General features: G+C 51.8%; 1 protein-coding gene across 1 annotated transcript in view; it reads left to right on the top strand.

Moving 5' to 3' along the window:
* Positions 1 to 23736, top strand: part of CYFIP1 (cytoplasmic FMR1 interacting protein 1) — a 95304-nt gene that overhangs the window by 49947 nt on the left and 21621 nt on the right. Inside the window, exons 15-23 of the mRNA XM_062205027.1 lie at positions 1997 to 2144; positions 3296 to 3449; positions 5034 to 5190; positions 6437 to 6533; positions 8695 to 8771; positions 8870 to 8978; positions 9190 to 9309; positions 15364 to 15563; positions 23129 to 23216. Coding sequence (XP_062061011.1) covers positions 1997 to 2144; positions 3296 to 3449; positions 5034 to 5190; positions 6437 to 6533; positions 8695 to 8771; positions 8870 to 8978; positions 9190 to 9309; positions 15364 to 15563; positions 23129 to 23216 — 1150 coding nt within the window. The remainder of the gene's footprint in view (positions 1 to 1996; positions 2145 to 3295; positions 3450 to 5033; positions 5191 to 6436; positions 6534 to 8694; positions 8772 to 8869; positions 8979 to 9189; positions 9310 to 15363; positions 15564 to 23128; positions 23217 to 23736) is intronic.

Below are 23736 nucleotides of genomic sequence, written 5' to 3'. Positions count from 1 at the left end.
GCCACCCATGTGGGAGACTCAGATGGAGTTCCAGGCTCCTGGTTTTGGCCTGGTCCAGCCCTAACCCTTACAGCCATTTAGGAAGTGAACCAGCAGATACACGATCCCTGAGGTCTGTCTGTCTCTCTAACTCTGCCTTTTGAATGAATACATGAAATCCTAAATAAAAAACAGAAGATGCCCTTGGGATAGTTGCATCCCATGTCCAGTGCCTGGGCTCAAGTCTAAGCTCTGCTTCTGATTCCAGCTTCCTACCAATGCAGACCTTGGGAGGCAGCAGATGATGGCTCTGATACTTGAGTCTCTGCCACCTACTTGAGTGACTTGGATTGAATTCCTAGTCCCTGGGGCTGATGCTGTGGCAAAGTGTGTAAAGCTGCCGCCTTTGGTGCTGGCATCCCATATAGACACTAGTTTTAGCCCCAGCTGCTCCACTTCTGATCCAGTACTTTTATGGACTGGGAAAACAGTGGAAGGTGACCCAAGTCCTTGGGCCCCTGCACCTGCATGAGAGACCTGGAAGAAGCTGTTGGCTCCTGGCTTCAGATGGGCCCAGCTCTGGCTGTTGGCAGCCATTTGGAGAATGAACCAGAAGATGGAAGACCTCTCTCTGCCTCTGCCTCTCTGTAACTCTGCCTTCAAATAAATGAGTAGATCTTTATTTAAAAAAAAAAAATAAGAATTTCTAGCTCCTGGCTTTGGCCTTGCCCAGCCCTCCCCAGCCATTTTAGGCATTTGGGGCATGAATCAGCAAATGGGAGATCTCTGTCTCTCTGTCTCCCTATCTCTCTACCTTTCAAATAAATAAAATTTAATAGATATAGTATAAACTTTATATATAGTATAAAATGTAATAGGTATAGTGTAAACTTTCCTTCACGTGTATAAGGTGTATGTGAAATGGATGTGATGTTTAGACTTGCATCCCACCCCTAAGATTTCTCTTTATGTACTAGGAGTCTTCAAAAAGTTGGTGGAAAATACATGGCTTTAAAAACACATAGGACCAAATATCTCTATTAATTCCGTTTTTGCAAAACTTTTTGAAGTACCCACATATATGCAGCTATTCTAAAATGCTAAAGAAATCAGAAATCTGAAGCACTTCCGATCCCAGGCGTTTGGAGAAGGTTTGTTTTCCATGCCCTGAGGGCTCGGTCTGCAGCTCGGCCTATCGCCCGTGATGATGGGAGGCCCGCTGTGTGTTCGGAACCGTGTTCAGGCACGTGTCCTTGCAGGCCTTGCCTCACTCTTTCCAGTTATTAGAAGTGCACAAGATAACAGGAAGTGCTTGGGGCCAGGATAAGCTGCCACCTGCGATACTGATCGCAGTCCCTGTTAATACACCTGGGGAAGCAGCGGAAGATGGCCCAAGTGCTTGCTGCTTTCCTTCCTACCCTGCTCACCATGTGGGAGACAGGGATGTAGTTCCCGGCTCCCGGTTCCGGCCCAGCCCAGCCCCGCCCCGGCCATGGTGGCCAGCATTTGACAAGGAAAGGACCCGAATTGCAAAGCTTTCATAGTAACTTGAGTTTTAGCCAGAACTTTCCCCACAGGGTGACCAGGGCCTGCTCACGGTGCCTGTGGGCTCCCTGTGTCTCCGCACGTTGGAGCCTTGTTGGCGATGGGGACTCAGGCCCAGTGTCCTCCTGTCGGGAGGGTGAACTCATCTTTGAGCTTTGGGGGAGCAGCCTATGTGTGGTTTTCTTCCTCTCCCTGGGTGTGACTCGGGCCACCTTGCTGCAGTGAAATCAAAGATCGCTTCTGGGCTAATGGCTGCAAGCTGAGCTAAACTGGGACTTCTGGGAATAGCAGCGGTCCCAAGAAATAATCTCTGTTTAAAATTTCGTGCTCCGCTCTACTCTCCCCTGCCCCAGGGGATTTGTGTCTGCGTTGGCTGTTCCCAGAGCCTGTTTGTGAGGGGAGGAGAGGCTGTGATTGTCCCCAGGGGTCTCAGCTCTTAGTGCTTCGGTGGTAACTGGCCAGGGCTGTTCAGTGTCCTGCAGGCCATCAGGAAGACGGTGTGTGACTGGGAGACAGGGCACGAGCCCTTCAACGACCCAGCTCTGCGGGGCGAGAAGGACCCCAAGAGTGGCTTTGACATCAAAGTGCCACGGCGCGCCGTGGGACCCTCCAGCACGCAGGTTCTTGTCCCCTGTGCCGGGCGCGGGGGTTAGGGGTGGGCTGTCCTGAGCTGGGGGCGGACAGGGCCGACAGAGCCAGGGACAAAACGACAAGGGCATTGCCGTCTTCTGCTGGGGCGAATCCAGTCCTGCGTGTGTCTCATCTGCCACTGCTCTGTCCCCCTCCACGTGGACCTGCCATTGCCGGAGACACCTCTGCCATTCTGATGTGTTCCTTTGCTCTCAGGAGCAAATCTGACTCCACTTCAGCTGTTGTCCCCAGAACACCAGGGTCGTCTTTGTGTACCCACTTACTCTGTCTTTCTTCCTGGGTGTCTGTGTGACAGTAGTTTTTGCACTGAGTCGACAAATGAGCATTCCCAAGGATCAGAGACGCTGGGAAATCCTAAGCCCTGGCCTCTGGCCCGGCGTGTGCAGGCCGCCCCTGACATGGGCGGGCCGTGATGGGCCTCTCCCTCCCTCTCCCACCTGCTCTAATTCGCTCTCTGCTTCTCTCCTCCCGTGCCGGGGCCTGGTACTTCTCCCCGGCCTCTGCCTCGGAGGCTTTTAAATCTCTCCCGTCCTCCGTCCTTTAGAAAGTGACCAGCTAAGCACGTTGCTGGCGCCGTAGGAAGCCTCCTGGCCCGCGTCCTGCGCGTCTGTCCGCGTGACCCCTGCCCGGGGCCTGTGTGTCGTGTGACTAACGGCTCTCTCCGCCTCTCCCTCCTTTGTCTGTCCGTGTCTAGCTCTACCTGGTGCGCACCATGGCCGAGTCCTTGAGCTCTGCCGAGCTGCTCAGGCAGCTCAAGTCTCTGGGCATGGAAAGGCTCTTGCATGTGGTAAACGCGTTTCTGAGGCAGTCGTACACCTATCCGCCTCTCTTAACCTTTGGTGGTAAGACAACGTTTGTTTTTCTCGTTGATGTTTGTGGCTTGGAGCTGAACTGCTCCACTCCAAGCGGTTCTTTCCCCCAAAGCAGCAGCAACTCAGCCGCGTAGACGGGCACCCAGACCCCCTCGGAGGAGCCGGGGCCCGGCTCGGGTGTGCGGCTCAGGGCCCGGCTCCTGCTGGCGCGCGCGGAGCAGGCCTTCTCTGGCGGGTTCTCCGCGTTGGGCATCACTAATGTACCGTGTGTATTTTCTCCCCCACAAATGTTTCTTTGGATAATGCAGCTTTACATGGTGAGAACCATGCTAGAGTCCCTCATTGCAGACAAAAGTGGTTCCAAGAAAACCCTGAGAAGTAGCCTTGAGGGGCCCACCATATTGGACATAGAAAAATTTCATCGCGAGTCCTTCTTCTACACTCACTTGATAAATTTCAGTGGTAAGAGACACTGCCGAGCGGCGTCCGGCCTGGCATGTTCTAACACGGCTAACACCCTAGAATGCTTCCGCCTGCCTGACCGCTCCCTGCTCCGGTCCTGTCGTGCCCCCAGGTGGTGACGCGTCCTAACATTCGTGGCGATGGCCCTGTGTCCTGAGGCTCCCCCCTACTCCCTCACCAGCCCTGGCCTTGACCTTGGCCTCCATGAGGTGTGGCCTTTAGACGGGTGAGAGCTCATGGCCGTGACTGGCCTTGCACGATGAACACAAAGTCTTTTTGCTACCTGGGGGTCAGAAAAACAGGTAAATGGAATCCGACCTCTTGATCACAACCCAGGCATTGATACCTATCAGAAATGGCTTCTATGGGCATTGATGTTTGGGAAGGTGACAGGTGTCCCCCTGCAGGCGATGCCCAGCCACCTTAACCAGGCACTAGTGGCTGTGCCCCCACCCTCCGTGTGTCTGCCTGTGTCCTCATCGAGACGTCCATGTCCGCTCCCTTGCCACCGCCTCTTGCTCAGAGCAGGAGGCCTGTCCGTCTTGGCTGGGGGTGCTGCAGTATTGGGGTAAACAGTAATGCTTTGGCTGTTAACTCTGTGAAAGGGTGGAATTTTTTTTTTTTTTTTTTTTTTTTTTTTGCAAATGTGCCTCTGTTTTTGCATTAGCCGGACCCCCCTCAGAGTGTGCATGTAGTGCTATATCCCAGCCGCCCAGCCGTTGGTTTTATTCCGAGTGAAAGTGAAGTACAGGTTGAGTATCCCTTATCCAGATGCTTGGGCCCGGAAGTGTTTCAGATTTTTTCCCCCCACTTTGGACTTTGGAATATTTGCATAGGCATAATGAGATAGCTTGGGAATGAGGCCCAAGTCTAAGTACAAAATTCACTTACGTATCACGTCTACCTCGTACAGAGAGCCGAAGGGTGACTCTGTACAGACGTGTGCCATGTGGTGCTGCAGGCCGTGGCTGACCACATACAAACAGCGGTCCCAGCGACCCTGTCACCTCGTGACACTGTGCCCGTCCGTCTGAGTAAGTGCACACTTTGATTTTCTTGCACTGTGACAGGGTTGCCTAGCAATGCATTTCTCAGAACTTTCCGTATTTACAGTGCCCTGCGTTTTTACTTGAACCCGTCACGTGAGATCAGGTATGGAATTTTCCACCTGAGGAGTAGGGTCAACGACACTCAGAAAAGTTTTGGGTTGGGGGGCATTCAGAATTTCAGAGTTTCGGATAAGGAATGCTCAACCTGTCAGCTTGTTTTCATTTCTCCTTTTAAAAAGGACATTTCCCCCCGATCCCGCCAGGGGCCTAACAGGTTTGTGAGGTCCCTGCTGGTGGGTGGACACTGACTGCTCAGATCGCACAGGTTCCATGGGCGGCCCCTGCGGCCACACGCGTGCTGGTCCTGTCCCTGCTGGGAGGTACTCGACGTCCCCTCCCCGCTCCTGTCCATGCTGCATGGCTCCAGGCTGAGCGCAGCAGAGCCGTCGCCCGGCTCAGAGCCCTCCCCGTGTGTTCTCTGCTAAATCTCTGCCTGTGTGCGGAAGATGACATGGTGTCCTTTGAACCCCTCAAGAAACACTGCAGCAGTGCTGTGACCTCTCCCAGCTGTGGTTCCGAGAGTTCTTCCTGGAGCTGACCATGGGCAGGAGGATCCAGTTCCCCATTGAGATGTCCATGCCCTGGATCCTCACCGACCACATCCTGGAGACCAAGGAGGCGTCCATGATGGAGTGAGCATCCCGCGGGGCCTGTTTGTTCGTGGTCCCTGGGGGCCCTGCGAGGCAGTTGGGACCCGGGAAGTAGATGAGGGACGCTGGACTGCTTTCTCGCGTGCCATCTGCAGTCGTGTTTCCTGGTAATACAGGTAGCCGGTTTCCTGGCTTCAGACCGGAATCTCAAGCTCAGGCAGAACAGGTTGAGTTGCTGTCTCACCTGAGTGCCAGGGAAGATCCTGGGCACACAGCCCGGATCAGGGAGATGAGATGAGCCTGGGCCTTGCACATGGGCCATTGGTGTGTGGCCATGCCGGGCGCACCGAGGGCTGCAGGGTGGGCATCCTAGCTTAGTCTCGCCCTTCCACCACAGCCAGAGGCCACAGAGGCCACAGCCTCTGACCCACAGTAAACTGGCAAAGGAGGTGCAGGTTGAAGAGCTGTTTCGGGGGACTGTGGGCCAGGATGAAATGTGACATCCATGGGAGGGAAAGCCATAAAATGGGAAGTGCTTTGTGGTGAAGAGTGGGGACCAGCCCAGGGACACTTGTGTGTCCCTGTCACAAGTCTCTCCTAGTGCCTGGGTAAGTCACAGAATAGTCGTCTTCCACAGTGGGGTGGCCACAGCTTCTATGTGCGCAGAGTAGCCAGCAGCCTATTCCAGTGTTAGGAGCAGCATAAGGAGCCAGAGCTGCAGGGCAGGGCCTTCCCCGAGGCTGGGGCCTCTACTGCCTGGACTCACCTGCCCGCACGGCTCCTCCCTGCACTGGCGGCCACCCAAGGCCTCCGGCCGCTCCTGGGAGGTGAGCCTTCTTCTGGCCACAGGCCCAGTGCTGTACTTGTGGTCAGCGGGAGATGTGGGATCCTCCTTTGTCTTTGTTCTTAAGTCATATAGTTCATTCTTAAAATAAGAAAACTTGATTTTGTCATTGAAGAGAAACGTGAAGGCTGTGGTGAGAAGTTTGAAGCGTGACTAGCGATGCCTTGTGTGGGCGTGGCCTTAGTGAGCGTGCCCCTCCCGAGGGCTCGGCGGCCAGGCCCTCCTCCTGTGTTCCCTGGCCTAGGCAGATGTGCTGGTCTCTGCAGGTGCGGCCTCCAGGGGCTCCTAGCAGGAACACGCTTTGGTGTCTGGAGCAAGTGCTTGTGTTTCTCTTGTGGGAGGGAGAAAACGCCAGTGACATTTCCTGTGGAGTAGGAGGAGGCTGAGGGCTCCATGTCCATGGGGGGTGGCTGGGGAGTGACCGCCACCCACCACTCTCCTCAGGTACGTCCTCTACTCCCTGGACCTGTACAACGACAGTGCCCACTACGCGCTCACCAGGTTCAACAAGCAGTTTCTCTACGACGAAATCGAGGCAGAGGTAAAAGTCCAGACACTGCCAATCCTGTTAATTTCCTTTAATTAAATTTCCTTTTTCAGCCGGTGCCACGGCTCAATAGGCTAATCCTCCGCTTGCGGCTCTGGCACACTGGGTTCTAGTCCCGGTCGGGGCGCTGGATTCTGTCCCGGTTGCCCCTCTTCCAGGCCAGCTCTCTGCTGTGGCCAGGGAGTGCAGAGGAGGATGGCCCAAGTGCTGGGGCCCTGCACCCGCATGGGAGACCAGGAGAGGCACCTGGCTCCTGGCTTCGGATCAGCGCGGTGCACCGGCCGCAGCGGCCATTGGAGGGTGAACCAACGGCAAAGGAAGACCTTTCTCTCTCTCTCTCTCTCACTGTCCACTCTGCCTGTCAAAAAAATTTTTTTTTCCTTTTTCTCTGAGTTTTAACGGAGTTAAACTTTTTTTTTTTTTTTCTGACAGGCAGAGTGGACAGTGAGAGAGAGAGAGACAAAGAGAAAGGTCTTCCTTTTGCCGTTGGTTCACCCTCCAATGGCTGCTGCGGCCAGTGCGCTGCGGCTGGCGCACTGCGCTGATCCGAAGGCAGGAGCCAGGTGCTTATCCTGGTCTCCCATGGGGTGCAGGGCCCAAGCACTTGGGCCATCCAACAGATTTAAACTTTAAAACATAAAAAAAAATTTTAAAAGTTCTTAATTGTTTTTTATTTATTTGAGGAAGAGACTAGACAGAGGGCTCCCATCCTCTGATTGACTCCCCAGATTCCTGCTAAAGGACAGGGAAGTAGGAACTCAGACCAGGTCTCTCCTGTGGACAGTGGGAACTCAGTGACTTGAGCCCTCACTGCTACCTGCCAGGGGAGTCAGGAGCTGGAGCCGGGAATCGAACCCAGGCAGTGTAATGTGGGATGCAAGCTTAGTAACTAAACACCCACAACCACAAAGCAGTTTCAGTAGTGGAACAGGTGTTTTGTGCGCGTTCCTCTGTCTGCACACATGATGAAGGTAGGATGTGCGTCCCCACTGGACACTTGGCAGTTTCCGGGTCCCCTGCTTTCTGCGGAACGTGATCTTTGCAGTGAACCAACCCCGATTTTATGTCTTTGCTTTTTTGGTTCCCTAATAGTACTTCGACAAAATTCTAGGAGCGTAATTTTTGATTTGCGCTGAATTGTTGAGGACAGATTCCCACAAGTGTGGAAATGGCCTGGTCAGCATCCACACAGCTGCAGAGATGAGCCGTATTCTCTGGTTTAAGATACAAGAGAATTTAAACCTCAGAAAAATTGCTGAGTGCAACTAGGACTGCTCCGTGTCCTCATGAAAACCTAGAAGTACTTCCTCAGGAACGTGGCACAGTGCCCTGGAGATGGGAGGTGGACAAAGGGCAGAGATGTCCCTCCAGGCTCTGCCCACGGGCCCCCTAGTTCCGGGTCCCCTTGCCTCTGAGCACATTTTCATGGTGGTTCAGTGGGTGGGGCAAGGCTCATCTGCACTTGAGAGTTCAGGTCTGGGGATATCGCCTGACCAAGGTCACACCCAGTGCCACCCAGCTCCCTCAGGCCCTGGCTCCCAGGAAGCCAGACCAGAGGCAGGAGCTGCCCATTTTGGGACCCCAGATGCACATGAACCCGTGAGAGCATGTGGTGAAGGAGAGACTTTTCCATACTCTTGTGCATTTAGGGGAGTTTGTTTTTCTTAGTAAGAAAGGCCCTGATGTAATTTTCAGTGGCTGTGTAGTGATCACACCGTAACTTAATGAGCTCTTGTTGGATAGTGAGATTATTTCTAGTTTCTCTTTTTTAAGAAGAGCCTCAGGTTATTACCTAGGAGATTTTTGTTGGGATGGGGGTGAGTATTTGGCGCAGCAGGTCTAAGTACAGCCCGCCTCCGAGCACCCGTTCAAGTCCCAGCTACGCTGCTTCTGATGCGCCCCCCTGCTAATGTGCAGCCTGGGAAGCAGCAGATGCCCTGCCACCATGTGGGAGACCCAGACTGAGTTTCAGACTCCTGGCTTCAGCCTGGTGCAGGCATTGGAGAGAACCAGTGGGTAGAAGATCTAGCTCCGTTTGTCTGTCTTTCAAATAAAAAATTAAATAAAAATTTTCAAAAACTGCATTTTTTAAAGTGCGTTATTTGATCTTGGTTTAGGGAATGGAAATCTAATGCATACTTTTTTTTTTCTTCAGGTGAATCTATGTTTTGACCAATTTGTTTACAAGCTGGCTGACCAGATATTTGCATATTATAAGGTTATGGCAGGAAGGTGAGTATCTGGTTTGTGATTCTGATATGAAATCTTGGATCGTTTGATCTGACATTTCTATTGAACTTTACGATGAGTGGAAATGGCCTGTCTTCTAGTTTACTTCTCGATAAACGGTTACGATCGGAATGCAAGAACCAGGGCGCCACGATCCACCTCCCGCCGTCCAACCGCTATGAGACACTGCTGAAACAGAGGCACGTGCAGGTGAGGCAGCCACGGTGGAAACCTCAGGCATGCGCGGGGAACGGTGGGGCTAAAATGTTAAAAATTTCTACTGTATCCTTCTATGAGTAAACTTTGCTTATTCTTTGAAATAGTTGCAGGGAGATTTTTTTTCTTTTTTGCTTGTTTGTTTGCTGTTTGCTGCTTCTAAGGTTTTCATGTTTACTAATCCTGATGCCCTTCTGTCCCCCAGCTCCTGGGCAGGTCGATAGACCTCAATCGTCTGATTACTCAGCGTGTCTCTGCAGCCATGTATAAGTCTCTGGAGCTGGCAATTGGGCGATTTGAAAGTGAAGACTTAACATCAATAGTTGTAAGTGCTGGCACTGATCTACTGTTGTCCTTACTGAAAATATCAGTATGTCCAACTCTTGTGCAGACTGTAAAACATAAGCACTAATTGTGCTTGGCATATTTCCAAGGATCTTTTGCAGTATCTTCTCTGAGTAGTCACAATTCTGAATGGACTTCAAGGAAATCCTTGACTAAATTATACCTAATAAATGATACCTAAAAAAGTAGCATACTGCTTAATTCAGTAACATTCTCATATTTTAGTAGTCATGAGCTAATAGGAAAAAAAATTTATGATGATAATCACAAAAAAGATGTATATTTTTGGAAGTAAGCCTGATGTGATTGAATTTATACAGTGAAATTCACAGGCTCCAATACAGGATGATGTGAATACCTTAAAAGAAAGCATTTTCTTGGATGGAAAGACTAGTAGTAAAGATTAGGTTCCCAACTAGTCTGTAGATCTGATGCAAGTTCTGCTAGATTCTATGTACTATATGTAGAATTTGGTAAAATAATCCTAAAGTTTTTTCTTCTTAATAAACTGTCAAGATGATCAAGTGCTACTCTGATTTTGGAGAGGTATTGAGGGAGGACTAACCCTGTCAGGATTCCAAAAGTGCTCCAGATCAATCCTAACCAGAACTGCGTGGGATTTTTTCAAAAGCAAGAAAGAGAAAAATAAAAAGAGGAAAGTCCATGGGGACAGAAGAGATGAGTGTGTTTAAACTGGAGAAGAAGGGAAAGTAATCTTGCTGTTGAGGTGAACTTCGTTACGGAGAGAAGGGTGGAAGGTGCCACCGTGGGACTTTACAGACCGACTCAGGGAAAGGTGCAGTGGCCCACAGCAGGCCAGCAGTCCTGTTGAAGTCGACCAGACAGGCTGAATAACGAACAGTAATGCGGTGGGAACACTCGCCCACATCAGTCCACGAGGATTCAGGAGGGCAGACCTCCCAGCCGAGAGCGCAGGGTTTAAAGCTGCTTTTCCACGGGGCGTCTGCCGGCTCTTGGCTTGGGCTAGCTGGTGGGAATCTGACCTCAGCTCAGGCATCAGAAGCTGCTCGGGGAACAGAATGAGAACAGAGCTCAGGCAGTTGTGAGGCCTCTAATGGTGATGCTACAAACTGGATGGGACCGCAGCACATGGCTGGGTCCCCTTGGAGGAATCGACTGGATTCTGGCATCTAGGCGGTAAAGCCTCCAAAAGCAGAGCAGAATTCCCCACCATCTCTTTGTGCTGAGGGCAGACACCTGCTGGGCTCAGGCTCCAGTTATGTTCCTCGTAGGAGAAAGCAGGGGTGCTCTCTCTGGAAACAGTTGCTTCGTGAGCCTCCTTAGTTTTGATTTTTTTTTTTTTATGTCCAATGCTTAGTAGTCAGTGAAAAATTACTAGACATAAGAGGCAAGATCCTGTGACCACACCAAGAGGAAAAAGCACAATAGAAACACCTTCAGTGAGGTTGGTACTTACAGAAGATGGAGGAACAGGTGGCAAAAAGAGATGAAGAGGGGGAGAGTTTCTGTAGAGAATCAGGAACTGTAACGCAGAATCATTCAGATGTTCTAGAATTAAAGAACGTCATGTTCTTGATGAGTTTATGGGAGTTTAAATTATGGAGAGGACAGGATTCAGGAACAGAAAAACAGGACATTAGAAAAATGTCTAAACTAGGGAACAGAGAAAATTAAGAATGGATGAAACAGAGCCAGCATAAGGAACATGGAAAACAGTAAGAAGATCTGACATGGGATGGGAGTTACAGGAGACGAGAGAGAAGGTGCCACAGAGGCCTTGTCTGAAGCTACAATGACAGAGACACTTCAGGGCGTGTAGACGATGCCTGCCTGCCATGCAGGAATGTTGACAGCTGTGGATTCTGGAACTAGGGATGTAGCCGCAGCGCGGGCTCTGTAAGGTGGACCAGCCAGAGCCCCGTCAGCCACCTGAGTATTGCACCTTGGGTAGCTTTAGATCTTCAAGCGTTAACGTCAGTTCAGAGCCAGTGTCCACTAATCCAGGATGGTCTGGTGTCTCCCTTGTTCTCACTGCGATAGATGGCCTTGTGCCCGTTAGAGCAGGGCAGCCTGGGCAGAGGATTAACATCCTGTGCTTTCGTTAATGTCATACGGCTCTGCCTCTCCTCCCGTCTAGGAGCTCTGGGTCCTTGATGGGAACAGCAGTGTTTCCTGATTCTGGCCAGACTTTGTCTGGTGGACCTAGAGCCTTCCCACTGGTGAAGATCGGTTAAGACTTTTGAAAGCTGACTGTCCATTCAGGCTGCATGGGCACCAGGATCCGTGAGCCAACACCCAGATCTCTCTGGGTCAAACCATTTGGGGAGTCACTTTGCTGCTCCCTCCTTGACCCCGTTGGATTCAGGGAGCCTGGTCTGATGGTGTCAGTCCCGGTTGTTGTTCGTAGCCCACAGAGAGTCACTTCTGGAGGTGAGGGACGGCTTGCTGGTGCTGGAACTGTCAGCCCTGCAAATCCAGAATCTAAAAACTCAAAATTCCCTTCCAAGACAAGGAAGTGCACCGGGGGCACTGCTGGGAACACCACACAGGAACACCTGATATGGTTGGGGAGAATGGGCTGACGGGAAGTCCAGACCGGATGAGGGGAGGGGAGCCCATGAGGCATCGCACAAAACATGAGACATGATGACCTGAGTCACAGAGGTGAAAATAGCTGCCTTGGCCTCAGAAGCATGGAAGAGCTCCTTTCATTAAATGGTTGAGACACCCGTAAATGGTTCAATCCTATTTAACTGCGTTATAATAAAAAAAGAATGTAAGTGCAATGGCACCCCTGCAGACAGCAAAAGCAGGTCAGAAAGGAGCCCATGAAGCCCAGGAAGCCATAACGCGGTCACAAGGTAAAACAAGGGGCGAAAGCAGTGGATGCTAAGAAAGAAAAGCCTAAGTCGGAAGTTTTTAAAACCTAGAAATATTGGCCAGTGCCGAGGCTCACTAGGCTAATCCTCCGTCTGTGGTGCCAGCACACCAGGTTCTAGTCCCGGTCAGGGCGCCGGATTCTGTCCTGGTTGCCCCTCTTCCAGGCCAGCTCTCTGCTATGGCCCGGGAGTGCAGTGGAGGATGGCCCAAGTGCTTGGGCCCTGCACCCGCATGGGAGACCAGGAGAAGAACCTGGCTCCTGCCATCGGATCATCGCGGTGCGCCGGCCACAGCGCGCCGGCTTGTGGCGGCCATTGGAGGGTGAACCAACGGCAAAGGAAGACCTTTCTCTCTGTCTCTCTCTCACTGTCCACTCTGCCTGTCAAAAAAAACAAAACAAAACAAAACCAAAAAAACCCTAGAAATATAGTCATTGGAGAAAAGATAATTTTAAAAAGACAGATGCTGAAACTCATGAAAAAATTAAAACCAAATGATTTCAAAGATGAAGTCAACACGGGAAGGTAATGGATAATGACTTTAGAGAAATAAAAAGAAAGCAGAGGGTGGGCTTTGTGGCACAGTGGTTAAGTTGCTGCTTGGGGCACCCACATCCCACATCAGAGTGTCTGGTTTGAGTCCTGGCTACCCCTCTTCAGAGCCAGATTACTGCTAGTGTGTATTCTGGGAAGCAGCAGATGATGGCTTAGGTACCGGAGTCCTTGCCACTGACCTGAGTTCTTGGCTCCTAGCTTCAGCCTAGTCAAACCATAGCTGTTGTAGGCATTTGGGGAGTGAACCAGCAGATGGAAGATCTCTTTTTTTGGTCTCTCTGCCTTTCAAATACATAAGAAACATTTCATAGGAAAAAAGAAATATCAAAAAGGATTTGCAAGAAAGTGATGTAGAAGACAAACAAGGAAGAGCCAACATAACATATCATATCCCTGGAAAAGAAAACCAAAGCAACTGAGTGGAACAAAGGTCAAAACTTGTATTTTAAGAAAATGTTGATAAAATAGAAGGCAACACGAAAGTACAGATGGTCCCCAACTTACGGCGGATCCACAACAATTTTCTGACTTTCTGGTGGTGCGAGAGCGTGTCCACACCCCATTCTGTTTCTCACTGTTCAGTGAAGTACAATGTTGTTATGAAATAGGCTTCGTGTGGGATGACTTTGCCCAACTGTGGGCTGATAGAAGTGTTCTGAGCACATGTAAGGACAGCTAGGCTAAGCCGTGATGGGTGTTAGGTTAGGTGTATTAACTGTATTTTTGTGTAGAGTATTTTCAGCTCGTGACAGGGTTATTGGGATGTAAATGGATCGTAAGTGGAGGAGCGTCTGGGTATATTAACAGCAGCATTGCATCCCTGAGAAAACTGCCCCACAGTGGCCCACACTGCGAAGTGATGCAGTTGAAGTGATGGACTTGAAGGAAGAAAAAAGCCTTTGCCTGTCTAAATGGAGCAGTCAGGGAGAGAAATACGACTGTCTTCAGTGCTGGCCAGCAGCCCGGTAGAGGGTGTGAAGCAAGGATTTTGTACCCAGCCAGACTGCTCTTCCCAGAGCACAGGCTGGAGACAGATGGTAACACACAGCAAGAACTCAAGGAGAACTGCTCAGGGCTGGGGAGCAGGGGAGGCCTCAGCAGGTGGCCTTTCGGCACCGTGGGGCACAGCCCGTGCCCATGTAGCCATTTCTGTGTTCTCCAGGGTGATCCAGGCTGAGACAGTGGCCACCTTTCTTCAAAGCATACACTGGTGCAGGGCCCTGATATTTTCGTTGTCACTGATGAGCAATGATTTTGATCAAGGCTTTTGACTCAGGCCAGAGCTGTCTAATAGAAATATACATTTAAAAAAATTTTTTTTAAGAATTTGATCCTGAGATCGGCATTGTGGCATAGCAGGTTAAGCAGCCACCTGTGATGCTGCCATCCCATGTACCACGGGTTCAAGTCCCGGCTGCTCCATTTCCGATCCATCTCCCTTTTATTGCACCTGGGAAAGCAACAGAAAAGACCTAAATACTTGGGCCCTGCCACCCAGGTGGGAGATCCAGATGAAGCTCCTGGCTTCCTGGCTTTGGCCTGGCCCAGCCCTGACCATTACGGCCATTGGGGGCGTAAACAAGCAGATGGAAGTTCTCTCTGTGTCTCTGTACTTAGGCCCCTGCCCCCCACCTGGGAGACCATGTGGAGTGGAGTTTCAGCTCCTGGCTTGGGTCTGACACAGCTTAGGCTATTGTGGCCATTTGAGGAGTGAACCAGTGGACAGAAGCTCTCCACCCACCTCCCACCCAACCCTCACCTTCCCTCTCTGTAACTCTGCCTCTCAAAAAAATACATAAATCTTTTATATAAAAAAGAATTTTATTTTTTAAAGACTGATTTGTTTATTTTGAAAAGCAGAGTGAAAGAGCATATTTTAAATATGTAATTTTAAATTCACTAATAACACTAGGAAAGTAAAAATTATTTTAATAAGACGTTTTATGTGACCCGATTATATTCCCAAATTATCTGACATGCGAGGCACAAAGCAGCATTACCGAGATGGGTGTTTGCCATTCTCCTTCTTCCTATGGAGTCTTTGGAATCTGGTGCGCCTCTCAGTTGGGCCCAGCCGCGTTCTAGCCCTGGAAGCCACACTGGATGAACCTAGGCGAGTTTCCTGAGCAAAAACCATGAGCGTATGCGAGGCCACGTCTCACCTGCTTGCTCTCGAGTAGCTCCAGGCCTTGGAGAAAAAGCGGAGTCAGACACCCATGGAAAAGCAGCAGCCAGCTCTGTGGTGTCACAGGGTGGGGACGGGGCTGGGGCGGTGCTGCGTGGCAGGGAGGGGTGGTAGGAGGAGGTGACGCCACCACGTGGACTGCCTGTGGGGTGACTGGAGGGCAGCCGTGGGCAGTGTGGAGGCCGCTACAGAGGGCTGTAGAGGGCGTCCTGAGAAGCAGGCTCACGCCTTCCAGACGCTCCTGCCCGATATAACGAGTTCTTGGCTCATGCGTGCTGGCAGCCACCTGGCAGGTCTCTCGCTAATTCTCCGCTGTGCAGTGGTCCCCCCGGGGCCTTCCAGGCCTGCGTGGGGAGTGGAGGCCCTAGCAGCACGGGTGACTCTTCCTGTGCGTCCCAGTTCTGTCCTCACACCCCTGTCTCTGATCTTCTAGGAGTTGGATGGCCTCTTGGAAATCAACCGAATGACCCACAAGTTGCTGAGCAGGTACCTGACACTGGACAGTTTTGACGCTATGTTCCGGGAGGCCAACCACAACGTGTCTGCTCCCTATGGGAGAATCACCCTCCACGTCTTCTGGGAGCTCAACTACGACTTCCTGCCCAACTACTGCTACAACGGCTCCACCAACCGGTGAGCAGCCCTACAGCCGTCTCTGGGCACCGCCCCCAAAGAGCCCTTGCAAAGGATGATCTGGGGAACCCTCCCCCATCTCTCTCTGACCCCTGCATTTCTCATGTCCAGGACCCTCCAGCCCTCCTGGTCTCTTCCATTTATTTGCAAGTACGTGGCCCTGGGCCAGCCTTGGGCCGGTTGTCATGGTTGTGCATGTAGAGACTGGAGACTGAATGACAGGGCCACAGCCTGGGAGGTCGATCCATCCAGGGCTCTTGCTTGTGGTCCAGAGTGCAGTGTCCGTGCACGCGGGGAATGGCTGCAAGGGCTGTGTGCACCTGTTCTCAGTCTGCCTGATGTTGGAATGTGGTGGGTGACTCTACTTTGATGTTTCTGCCTTGGAATGTTGGGCTGTGTGAATGGATTGGTCAGTTACACACCCTCCTACCCACCCCACAATTGTACTGCTCTGTTGAACAACATTGAGTGGCCAGCTTAGTGGGTGGCAGAGTTGATACCAGCGGTGTACCATGAGGCTTAGTCTCATAATGTGGCCCAAGGCCTGGGATGGCTCTGGCCTGGCCTCCATGCACTGTGCAAAGGTCTGTGGGGCTGGGCTTTGTTCTTTCTGTGCTGAGCCTGGCTCGCTGTGTGTGTGTGTGTGTGTGTGTGTTACATACCAGTCTTCACCACAGATACCAACAGTCCAGGAGGCAATGGAAGCACCACGTAAGATACCTGGCCCCACTCCAAAAGTCTGTGTGCAGTGAGCACTTGGAAGAGTGAGTGCCTTACCATGCTGCTGAATCTTAACATCCCCCCAGAGTATTGGCTGGATTGCTACTGGTGTTTCGACTGAGGGTTTTCTGCCTTAAGAGATGAGGGGGCTAAAAAAATAAAAAGAGAGATGAGGGGGCTGGGCTCCGTGGCTGAGGAGGGAGGGGTCGTCCTGTGGTCTAGTTGTGCCTGCTGTAGCTGCTGTCAGTTCAGGACACCTGTGTGTCAGGGTTGCGGGTACAGCTTGGGCCCCAGATGCATTTGCCAGGCAACTTCTTTTTTTTTTTTTTTAACTGTTATTTACAAATTTTTATTAGCACATAATACTTGGGGCTGGTGTTGTGGCATAGCCAACTGAGCCGCCACCTGCAACTCTAGCACCCCATATGAGTTCCAGTTTGAGACCTGGATGCTCCACTTCTGATCCAGCTCCCTGCTAATATGCCTGAGAAAGCAGCAGAAGGTGGCCCAAGTTTCTGTGCCCCTGTACCCATGTGGGAGACCCAGAAGAAGCTCTGGGCTCTTGGCTTCAGCCTGGCACAGCCCTGGCCATTGTGGCCATTTGGGGAGTGAACCAGCAGATGGAAGGTCTCTCTCTGCCTCTTCCATCTCTCTTTCTCTCTGTAACTCTGCCTTTCAAATAAATAAAAATAAATCTTTAAGAAAAGTTAATACCTAGGCATCTTTATAGGGAACAATGTAATATTTTAACACATATATACAGCACAGAGCGATCAAATCAGGCAACCAGCTTTTCCATTTCCTTTTTTTTTTCTTTTTTTCCTAAGTGTTTGGCACCTAGCAGCTCCTCTCTTGAAGTTTTGTATGTCATGCAGCCCTTCTGAGTATCCCCACAGCTGACACCCATTCTCAGCCAGAGCCAGTGGCTCCGGACCCACAGGAGGCCTCGTTGGCCTGGCTGGGTGTGCTCCACAGAAACCAGTCTTTATTTTATTTTATTTTATTTTATTTTTGACAGGCAGAGTGGATAGTGAGAGAGAGAGACAGAGAGAAAGGTCTTCCTTTGCCGTTGGTTCACCCTCCAGTGGCCGCCGCAGCCAGAGCACTGCGGCCAGCGCACCGCGCTGATATGAAGGCAGGAGCCAGGTGCTTCTCCTGGTCTCCCATGCGGGTGCAGGGCCCAAGCACTTGGGCCATCCTCCACTGCCTTCCCGGGCCACAGCAGAGAGCTGGCCTGGAAGAGGGGCAACCAGGACAGAATTCGGCGCCCCGACCGGGACTAGAACCCGGTGTGCCAGCGCCGCAAGGCAGAGGATTAGCCTGTTGAGCCACGGCGCCGGCCCCAGAAACCAGTCTTTAAAGACTTAAAGACTACTCACTTCTTTTTAATTCAGTTAAAAATTTTTTTAAATTTTTTTGACAGGCAGAGTGGACAGTGAGAGAGAGAGAAACAGAGAGAAAGGTCTTCCTTTTTCCATTGGTTCACCCCCCAAGTGACCACCACAGATGTCGCGTTGCTGCTAGTGCACTGCACTGATCCGAAGCCAGGAGCCAGGTGCTTCTCCTGGTCTCCCATGGGGTTCAGGGCTCAAGCACTCGGGCCATCCTCCACTGCACTCCCGGGCCATAGCAGAGAGCTGGCCTGGAAGAGGGGCAACCAGGACAGAATCCGGCACCCTGACTGGGACTAGAACCTGGTATGCCAGCGCCAAGAGGGCGAGAGGACTCCCATCCACTACCTCCCTCCCTAGGTGCCCACAATGGCCCAAGCTAAGCTGGAGTCAGAAGCTGATAACTCAATCCAGGTCTCCTATATAGGAGGCAGGAACCCAATTACTTAAGCCATTAGCACTGCCTCCCAGGGTCTGCATTTCAGAAAGCTGGAGTCAGGAACCAGAGCCAGGAGCTGAACCCAGGGACTCGTATGTGGGATGCAGGTGTCTTTACTGCTAAGCTAAACACCCACTCCTAACTCGCTTTTAAGGTACTCACTTCCTAAACTTATTTTGTAAAAGTTGGTATAGTCTGAGTTGATGGAAAAAGTCTTCATGTTAGACAATACATCATAATTGTAGAAGAATCAGAAATCATAGATATGTAAGGGGAAGGGGAGTGAAAGCGATCCCCAGAGGTTTCCTTTGTAGAACGTGTCTGTCTTCCAGCATGCTCTTCGTGACGGCGATGACGCAGCAACTTGCTGCTCTGAAAACACGTTTGTGTCCCGGCTGGGGCTCGCAGCATCTCCTCTGTCGTGGTGGGTGGCTGTGGTTGTCCCCCCACCCCCGCCGTGGGCTCAGCAGCACCTGCGTGACGTCCTGACGTCAGTGATCCTCCCGGGAGAGTGCTCAGACCTTCTTCATTCTCTCTCTGCAGCCCAAAGGCCTTTCCCCCAGCGGTGCCCTTCCCTGAGCTTCCTGGGACCACTCCCATGGGTCATCAGGGAGTCCACGGTCACGTGGAGTGTTACTGGGGGCCACTTCATAGGTTGGTGACTCCTGCGTGGGTCCCACTCTCCAGGTGTTTCCTGGGGTTGTCATGTTATCATGTCGTGCTGTTATGTAGTGTCAGTTATCATGTAGGGGGGGACAGAGTCCAGCCCGTCCGTGTCAGTGCTACATGTGCCTCTCCCTGCAGCAACACTCACACGTGTGCAGGAGTGGGGGTGCCCACCTTGTGACTGTGAGACGGCCCTGCCCCCATCCCATCGCCATGCAGTCATGTTTGCCGCTTTGCTGCGTCCTGCTGCCTTAGCACCACGTGCCAGTGAGCCACATCCAGCTGGCCTGGTGCCAGAAGCTGTGTCCGGTCCTAATCTGGGCGGCTGGGACCCGCCTGCATCCCCACGGCAGAAGCACAGCCGTGTGTGCTGTGACTCCTGTTTCCCGCGGATGGTGTGCGGGTGGTCCAGTGTGTGACTGCGGACATCCCTGGAGACAAAGCTGCCTGTTGGGTTCAGACATACCTGCGTTGAGTGACGTTCGCCGCCTCCCTCCCTTAGTCCTTGTTGTACCACTGCCCAGCTGTGGGGCTGGACTGTTCCTGGTGGGGGCTGTCCCCTGGGTCCTAGGACTGAGCAGGAGCCATGGCGTCCCCCAGGGTCCCCATTCCCCGTTGTCAGCCAGAACTATCTCCACGCAGCGCCAGGGCCGCCCCAGGTTGAGAGTCCAGCCCAGGCTAGTGAGGGAGCACGGTGCTCTGAGGCGTGGTGGAGGTGCTGCCCTGTCCTCCCAGCTGGGCCGCTCAGCCCGAGCCCACGGCTGTCCCTCCTGCCGCTCACTGTGCTCAGTACATGGGCTGGCCAGGTCCTGCGCCCGCCCTCCGAGTCTGCACAGAGCTGACAGCAGCAGGAAGGGATGGCTGGGTGCTTTTGTGTGACCGCACATTGCCGCCTCAACCCTCTGTGACCCCTTGTGGTGTTGGTCATTCCTACTGGCAGATCAGTGCCACACACTGGGGCCTCCTGCCCGGCCTGGGCCCCTGGACACATTGGGTGCTCCCCGCAGGCAAGCAGGTTTGCTCTGACCTAGAGCCCGGTTTGACGTGTGTCACCTACCTTCTCTGTGAGATCCAAGCCTTGATGTCTCAGGACGTACCTTTTGGGCAGGAGGCAGCACGCAGTGCCCTGAGGCTCCTGGGAGCCCAGAGCCCAAGAACACCTGAGACACAATTCCCAGGGAACCCTTGCTCGTCACAGGGGCAGTCCCCTCCCCAGAGCAGCTCTGCTTCACCTGAGCCCACCTCCACCTCCATTACCCCTGGTTGTGTTTTTTTTTGTTTTGTTTTGTTTTAATTAAAAACAAGTTCCCAGGGCCTGGTGCCCTGGCTCACTTGGTTAATCCTCCACCTGTGGCACCGGCATCCCACATGGGCACCGGGTTCTAGTCCCAGTTGCTCCTCTTCCAGTCCAGCTCTCTGCTGTGGCCCAGGAAGGCAGTGGAGGATGGCCCAAGTGCTTGGGTCCTGCACCCGCATGGGAGACCGGGAAGAAGTGCCTGGCTCCTGGCTTGGGATCGGCGCAGCGCCAGCCTTAGTAGCCATTTGGGGGGTGAACCAACAGAAGGAAGACCTTTCTCTCTGTCTCTCTCTCTCTGTCTGTAGCTCTACCTGTCAAATAAATAAATTTTTTTTAAAAAGTAGAGAAAAACACATTCCCAGTGAGATCATTGACGTTTCCATTTCCTTCTCTAACAGGCATTTTAAATCGGGGTTTCTGTTCACTGAAACCAGAGAAGACACAAAACCCTGCTGCCTGGACTCTCAGTACCCTGCCTGAGGAGTCGGGCAGGAAGGAACTTTTCTTGTTGCTTGGCCCTTATTTCCAGTTAAAGGTGGCTCTGGGAGACGGCTCAGGGTGGCGCTCTGCCTGGAATTTAGCCTGTGCAGCTGAGAAGCGTAGCAGGTGACAGCTCTTGGAAAGAGGCCAGCAGACTTTGCTGAGGACCAGAGTTGGGCCTGTGGCCAGAAGACCACCCGCCAGAGGGAGTGTCGTCAGAGTGACGGGTCTGGGGCAACACCAGCCCATGCCTGGGCCCGTGAGCTCGCTTCCCCAGGCCGGGTGCTGGCTGCAGGCTCTCCCTGGCCCCTTCCCACTTTTCTGTTTAAATGCGTCGTTGTGGGAGGTAGCTTGAGTACCTGCTGATGAATTTTGACCCGTTATTTTCACCGTGGTGGAGCAGCTGTGAGTTTCTGACTCCTGCATTCCACCTCCAGGTGTTGGCTGGCGTTCTGCTGCTCACGTTTGTTTTCTGTGAGGACTCGGGATTCCAGCCCAGGGGTACACTTTGTGGTTTCCATTAGTTGAGTTTTGTGGCTCAGATTGGCCCCGTTCGGAGCACTGGGTGCCTGTGGCTGGTGTCTGTGTCTCTGTCATTCTTTAAGTCCCGCCTGATTTTCTGCACGTGACATGTTCCAGGCCACACCTGCTCTTTTCCCACTCAGCTCTTGCAGGCTGTCAGTGCGGTGCAGAAGGGTAATGGTGGGATTGCCTCTGCGTGCCGTGTATGCTCCTCGCTCCCCGGATGCCCCTGTTTCTAGACCCTAGTGGTGGTCCGAGCTAGGAAATACCTGCAAGTGCACCATGTTAGCTTCCTGTGGCTGCTGTGACGAAATGTCACGCACTGGGTGGCTGCAAACAACAGAAATCTATTCCCCTCACAGTTCTGGAGGCCGGAAGTCAGAAACCAAGGTGTCAGCAGAGACTCTGCAGAGCATCTGGATTTAGCTTTTCCTGGCCTGTGGTCATGACTGTCAATCCCTGGTTGCCTGGGTGTACAACTGTGTCACTGTAATTTCTGTCTCTTTTATCACATGACTTCCTCCTTGTGTCTCTGTGTCTCTTCTGTTCTTGTAAAGACAAGAGTCAAATTGGGTTCAGGACACTAGCATCACAGGGAGTTAGGCAGACACAGACAAGGCTTCTGTAACCTCAGTACCACGTCTCATTTTGGGGTTTAGCTCCCTTCGGGTGATTTGTGCTGTGATTTCTCTCTGCTGTCCTCTCCTGTCCCCATCAGAGGTGCCGGAGGCTGATGCGTGTGCAGCAGCATGACAGGTGTGATGTCAGCAGGTAGCCATCCCCAGTGTGAGCAGGACCTAGACTCTCTGGGGAACAGGGTTCCCTCTTCGAACATTACCCTAGCATTGGTGCCTCCTGACGGAGTGTTCTCCCCGGAACAGGAGTAGGGACACAGCACAGGGACATGCAGAGACATATCCCCATATGTGCACACACAGCCACACACACGCAGACGCAGATCACACAACCCTGTACACAGATATGCACACACGTGTGCAGACACAGGTATGCAGATGGACGACTGGGAGAAAGAAACACAGATGCTTAGACACAGACACACATGCAGTGTGGAGTGTTGTGATACACCTGGGACGTTGACATCCTGACAGCACAGGAACCCAAGATCCTTGAACAAACACACAAAAGGGGAAGTGTGTGGTTTTCTCCTGGTGTGCATTTAGGTGATTTGTAGGCCTGTGGTTGTCAGGATCCCACTGCAGTTGGTGGGAAGCGGGCCTGGCGGCTGCTCTCCCACCCCATGCACCCCATCTGCAGGAATCCACTTGCGCTCAACCCTGCAGACTGCTGGCCTCTCCCCCAGGCGCACACTCTTTGTGACCCATTGGTGCTGCGGCAGTCACATCGTGTTTTATTTACTAAAGTCTAATATGAATCCATCTAGTTCTTAGAATATTAATCCACATATCTTTATTACACTTTCGTAAAAGTTTTATACGTTCAAAAGAACCCTTCTGATTTGAAGGCATTAGCCAAGGTCGCTGTAGCTGCTTGAGAATTTAATTATCTGATTGTAAATGGCCCCTGACCTGTCTTCAAGGCACAATCCTGTAACTGAGTTTGGCCACGAATGCCTGAGTTTGCGTGTTCGTCCCTTGTTGACCCGTAACTGGTGATCTGAGCCATGCGGCATCCCGGCTTGTGCTCTGAGCTGCTGTCACTGCTGTGTGTACAGCAAAGTACAGTGAAGCTCAGAGCTCACTCACTCCCTGTTATCAAAGGATTGGGTTAGGTTTAGGATGATTCTGTTCCCAGGTGGACCAAACTCTGTCCCAGTTTGGAAGCTGTGTTTACAGGTAAAAAGATACTGGGTATTGTCACCTTGGCTCCTGAACTTCATATGTATTTATTGTACTTCAGAATCTTTGCATCTAATTCATTCTGTAATTTTTCATTGCCTAGATTTTTCCCATTTGATACTCATGTCGGTTAACTGGGAGGAAGACTGAATAGGTTGTTAATACAAAAGTTCTGAATTTTAAAGAACTATCATTAAATTTGATTCTTTTTTTTCTTAATCTTTCTTGTCTAGGTTTGTTCGGACAGTATTACCATTTTCTCAGGAGTTTCAAAGAGACAAACAGCCAAATGCACAACCCCAGTATTTGCATGGGTCCAAGGTAGGCTCTTGTGTGGGATTTTTCAATTTCTAACCAAACACATTTTTAAGCTTAATTTAGTTCGCTTGAGTTGCGATGACTTAAATTTATCATGCCATTTATAAAATGTTTTTTCCTTCCATTCCATTAGCTTCTTGAAAAATAGCAACATTTGTTACTGTTACTGGTTAACAGGAGCTAACCAACTAACCCCCCAAAATCCTCTGACCTGGGATTAATGACACGTGGGTGTCAGGATGTGTCTGGCTTCGCCCTAGAATAAAGTAGTGAGATTGCTGGGACACTTCAAGGTTTAAAAACGTGGAGCTAGGACAGCTTGTGCAAGAGGCGCGGGGGCCGGGGCTGCCATCCAGAGGCGGAGGTGAGGTGGGCGTGGAACAGGCCTGACTTCCAGAAGCAGCCAAGGCAACCTGTGTGTGGCGAGCGGGAGGAAACCCCGAACACCCTCATCTCATGAGAGAAGGCACACGCCTGTGCACAGGCACCGGCACACAGCAGTGTGTTGGGAACGGTCGGTGGT

This window comes from Lepus europaeus, chromosome 11 (genome assembly GCF_033115175.1).
Source record: "Lepus europaeus isolate LE1 chromosome 11, mLepTim1.pri, whole genome shotgun sequence".
Lineage (NCBI taxonomy): Eukaryota > Metazoa > Chordata > Mammalia > Lagomorpha > Leporidae > Lepus > Lepus europaeus.
The sequence above is the reverse complement of the archived record's forward strand: the minus strand, read 5'-3'. Positions and strand labels throughout refer to the sequence as shown.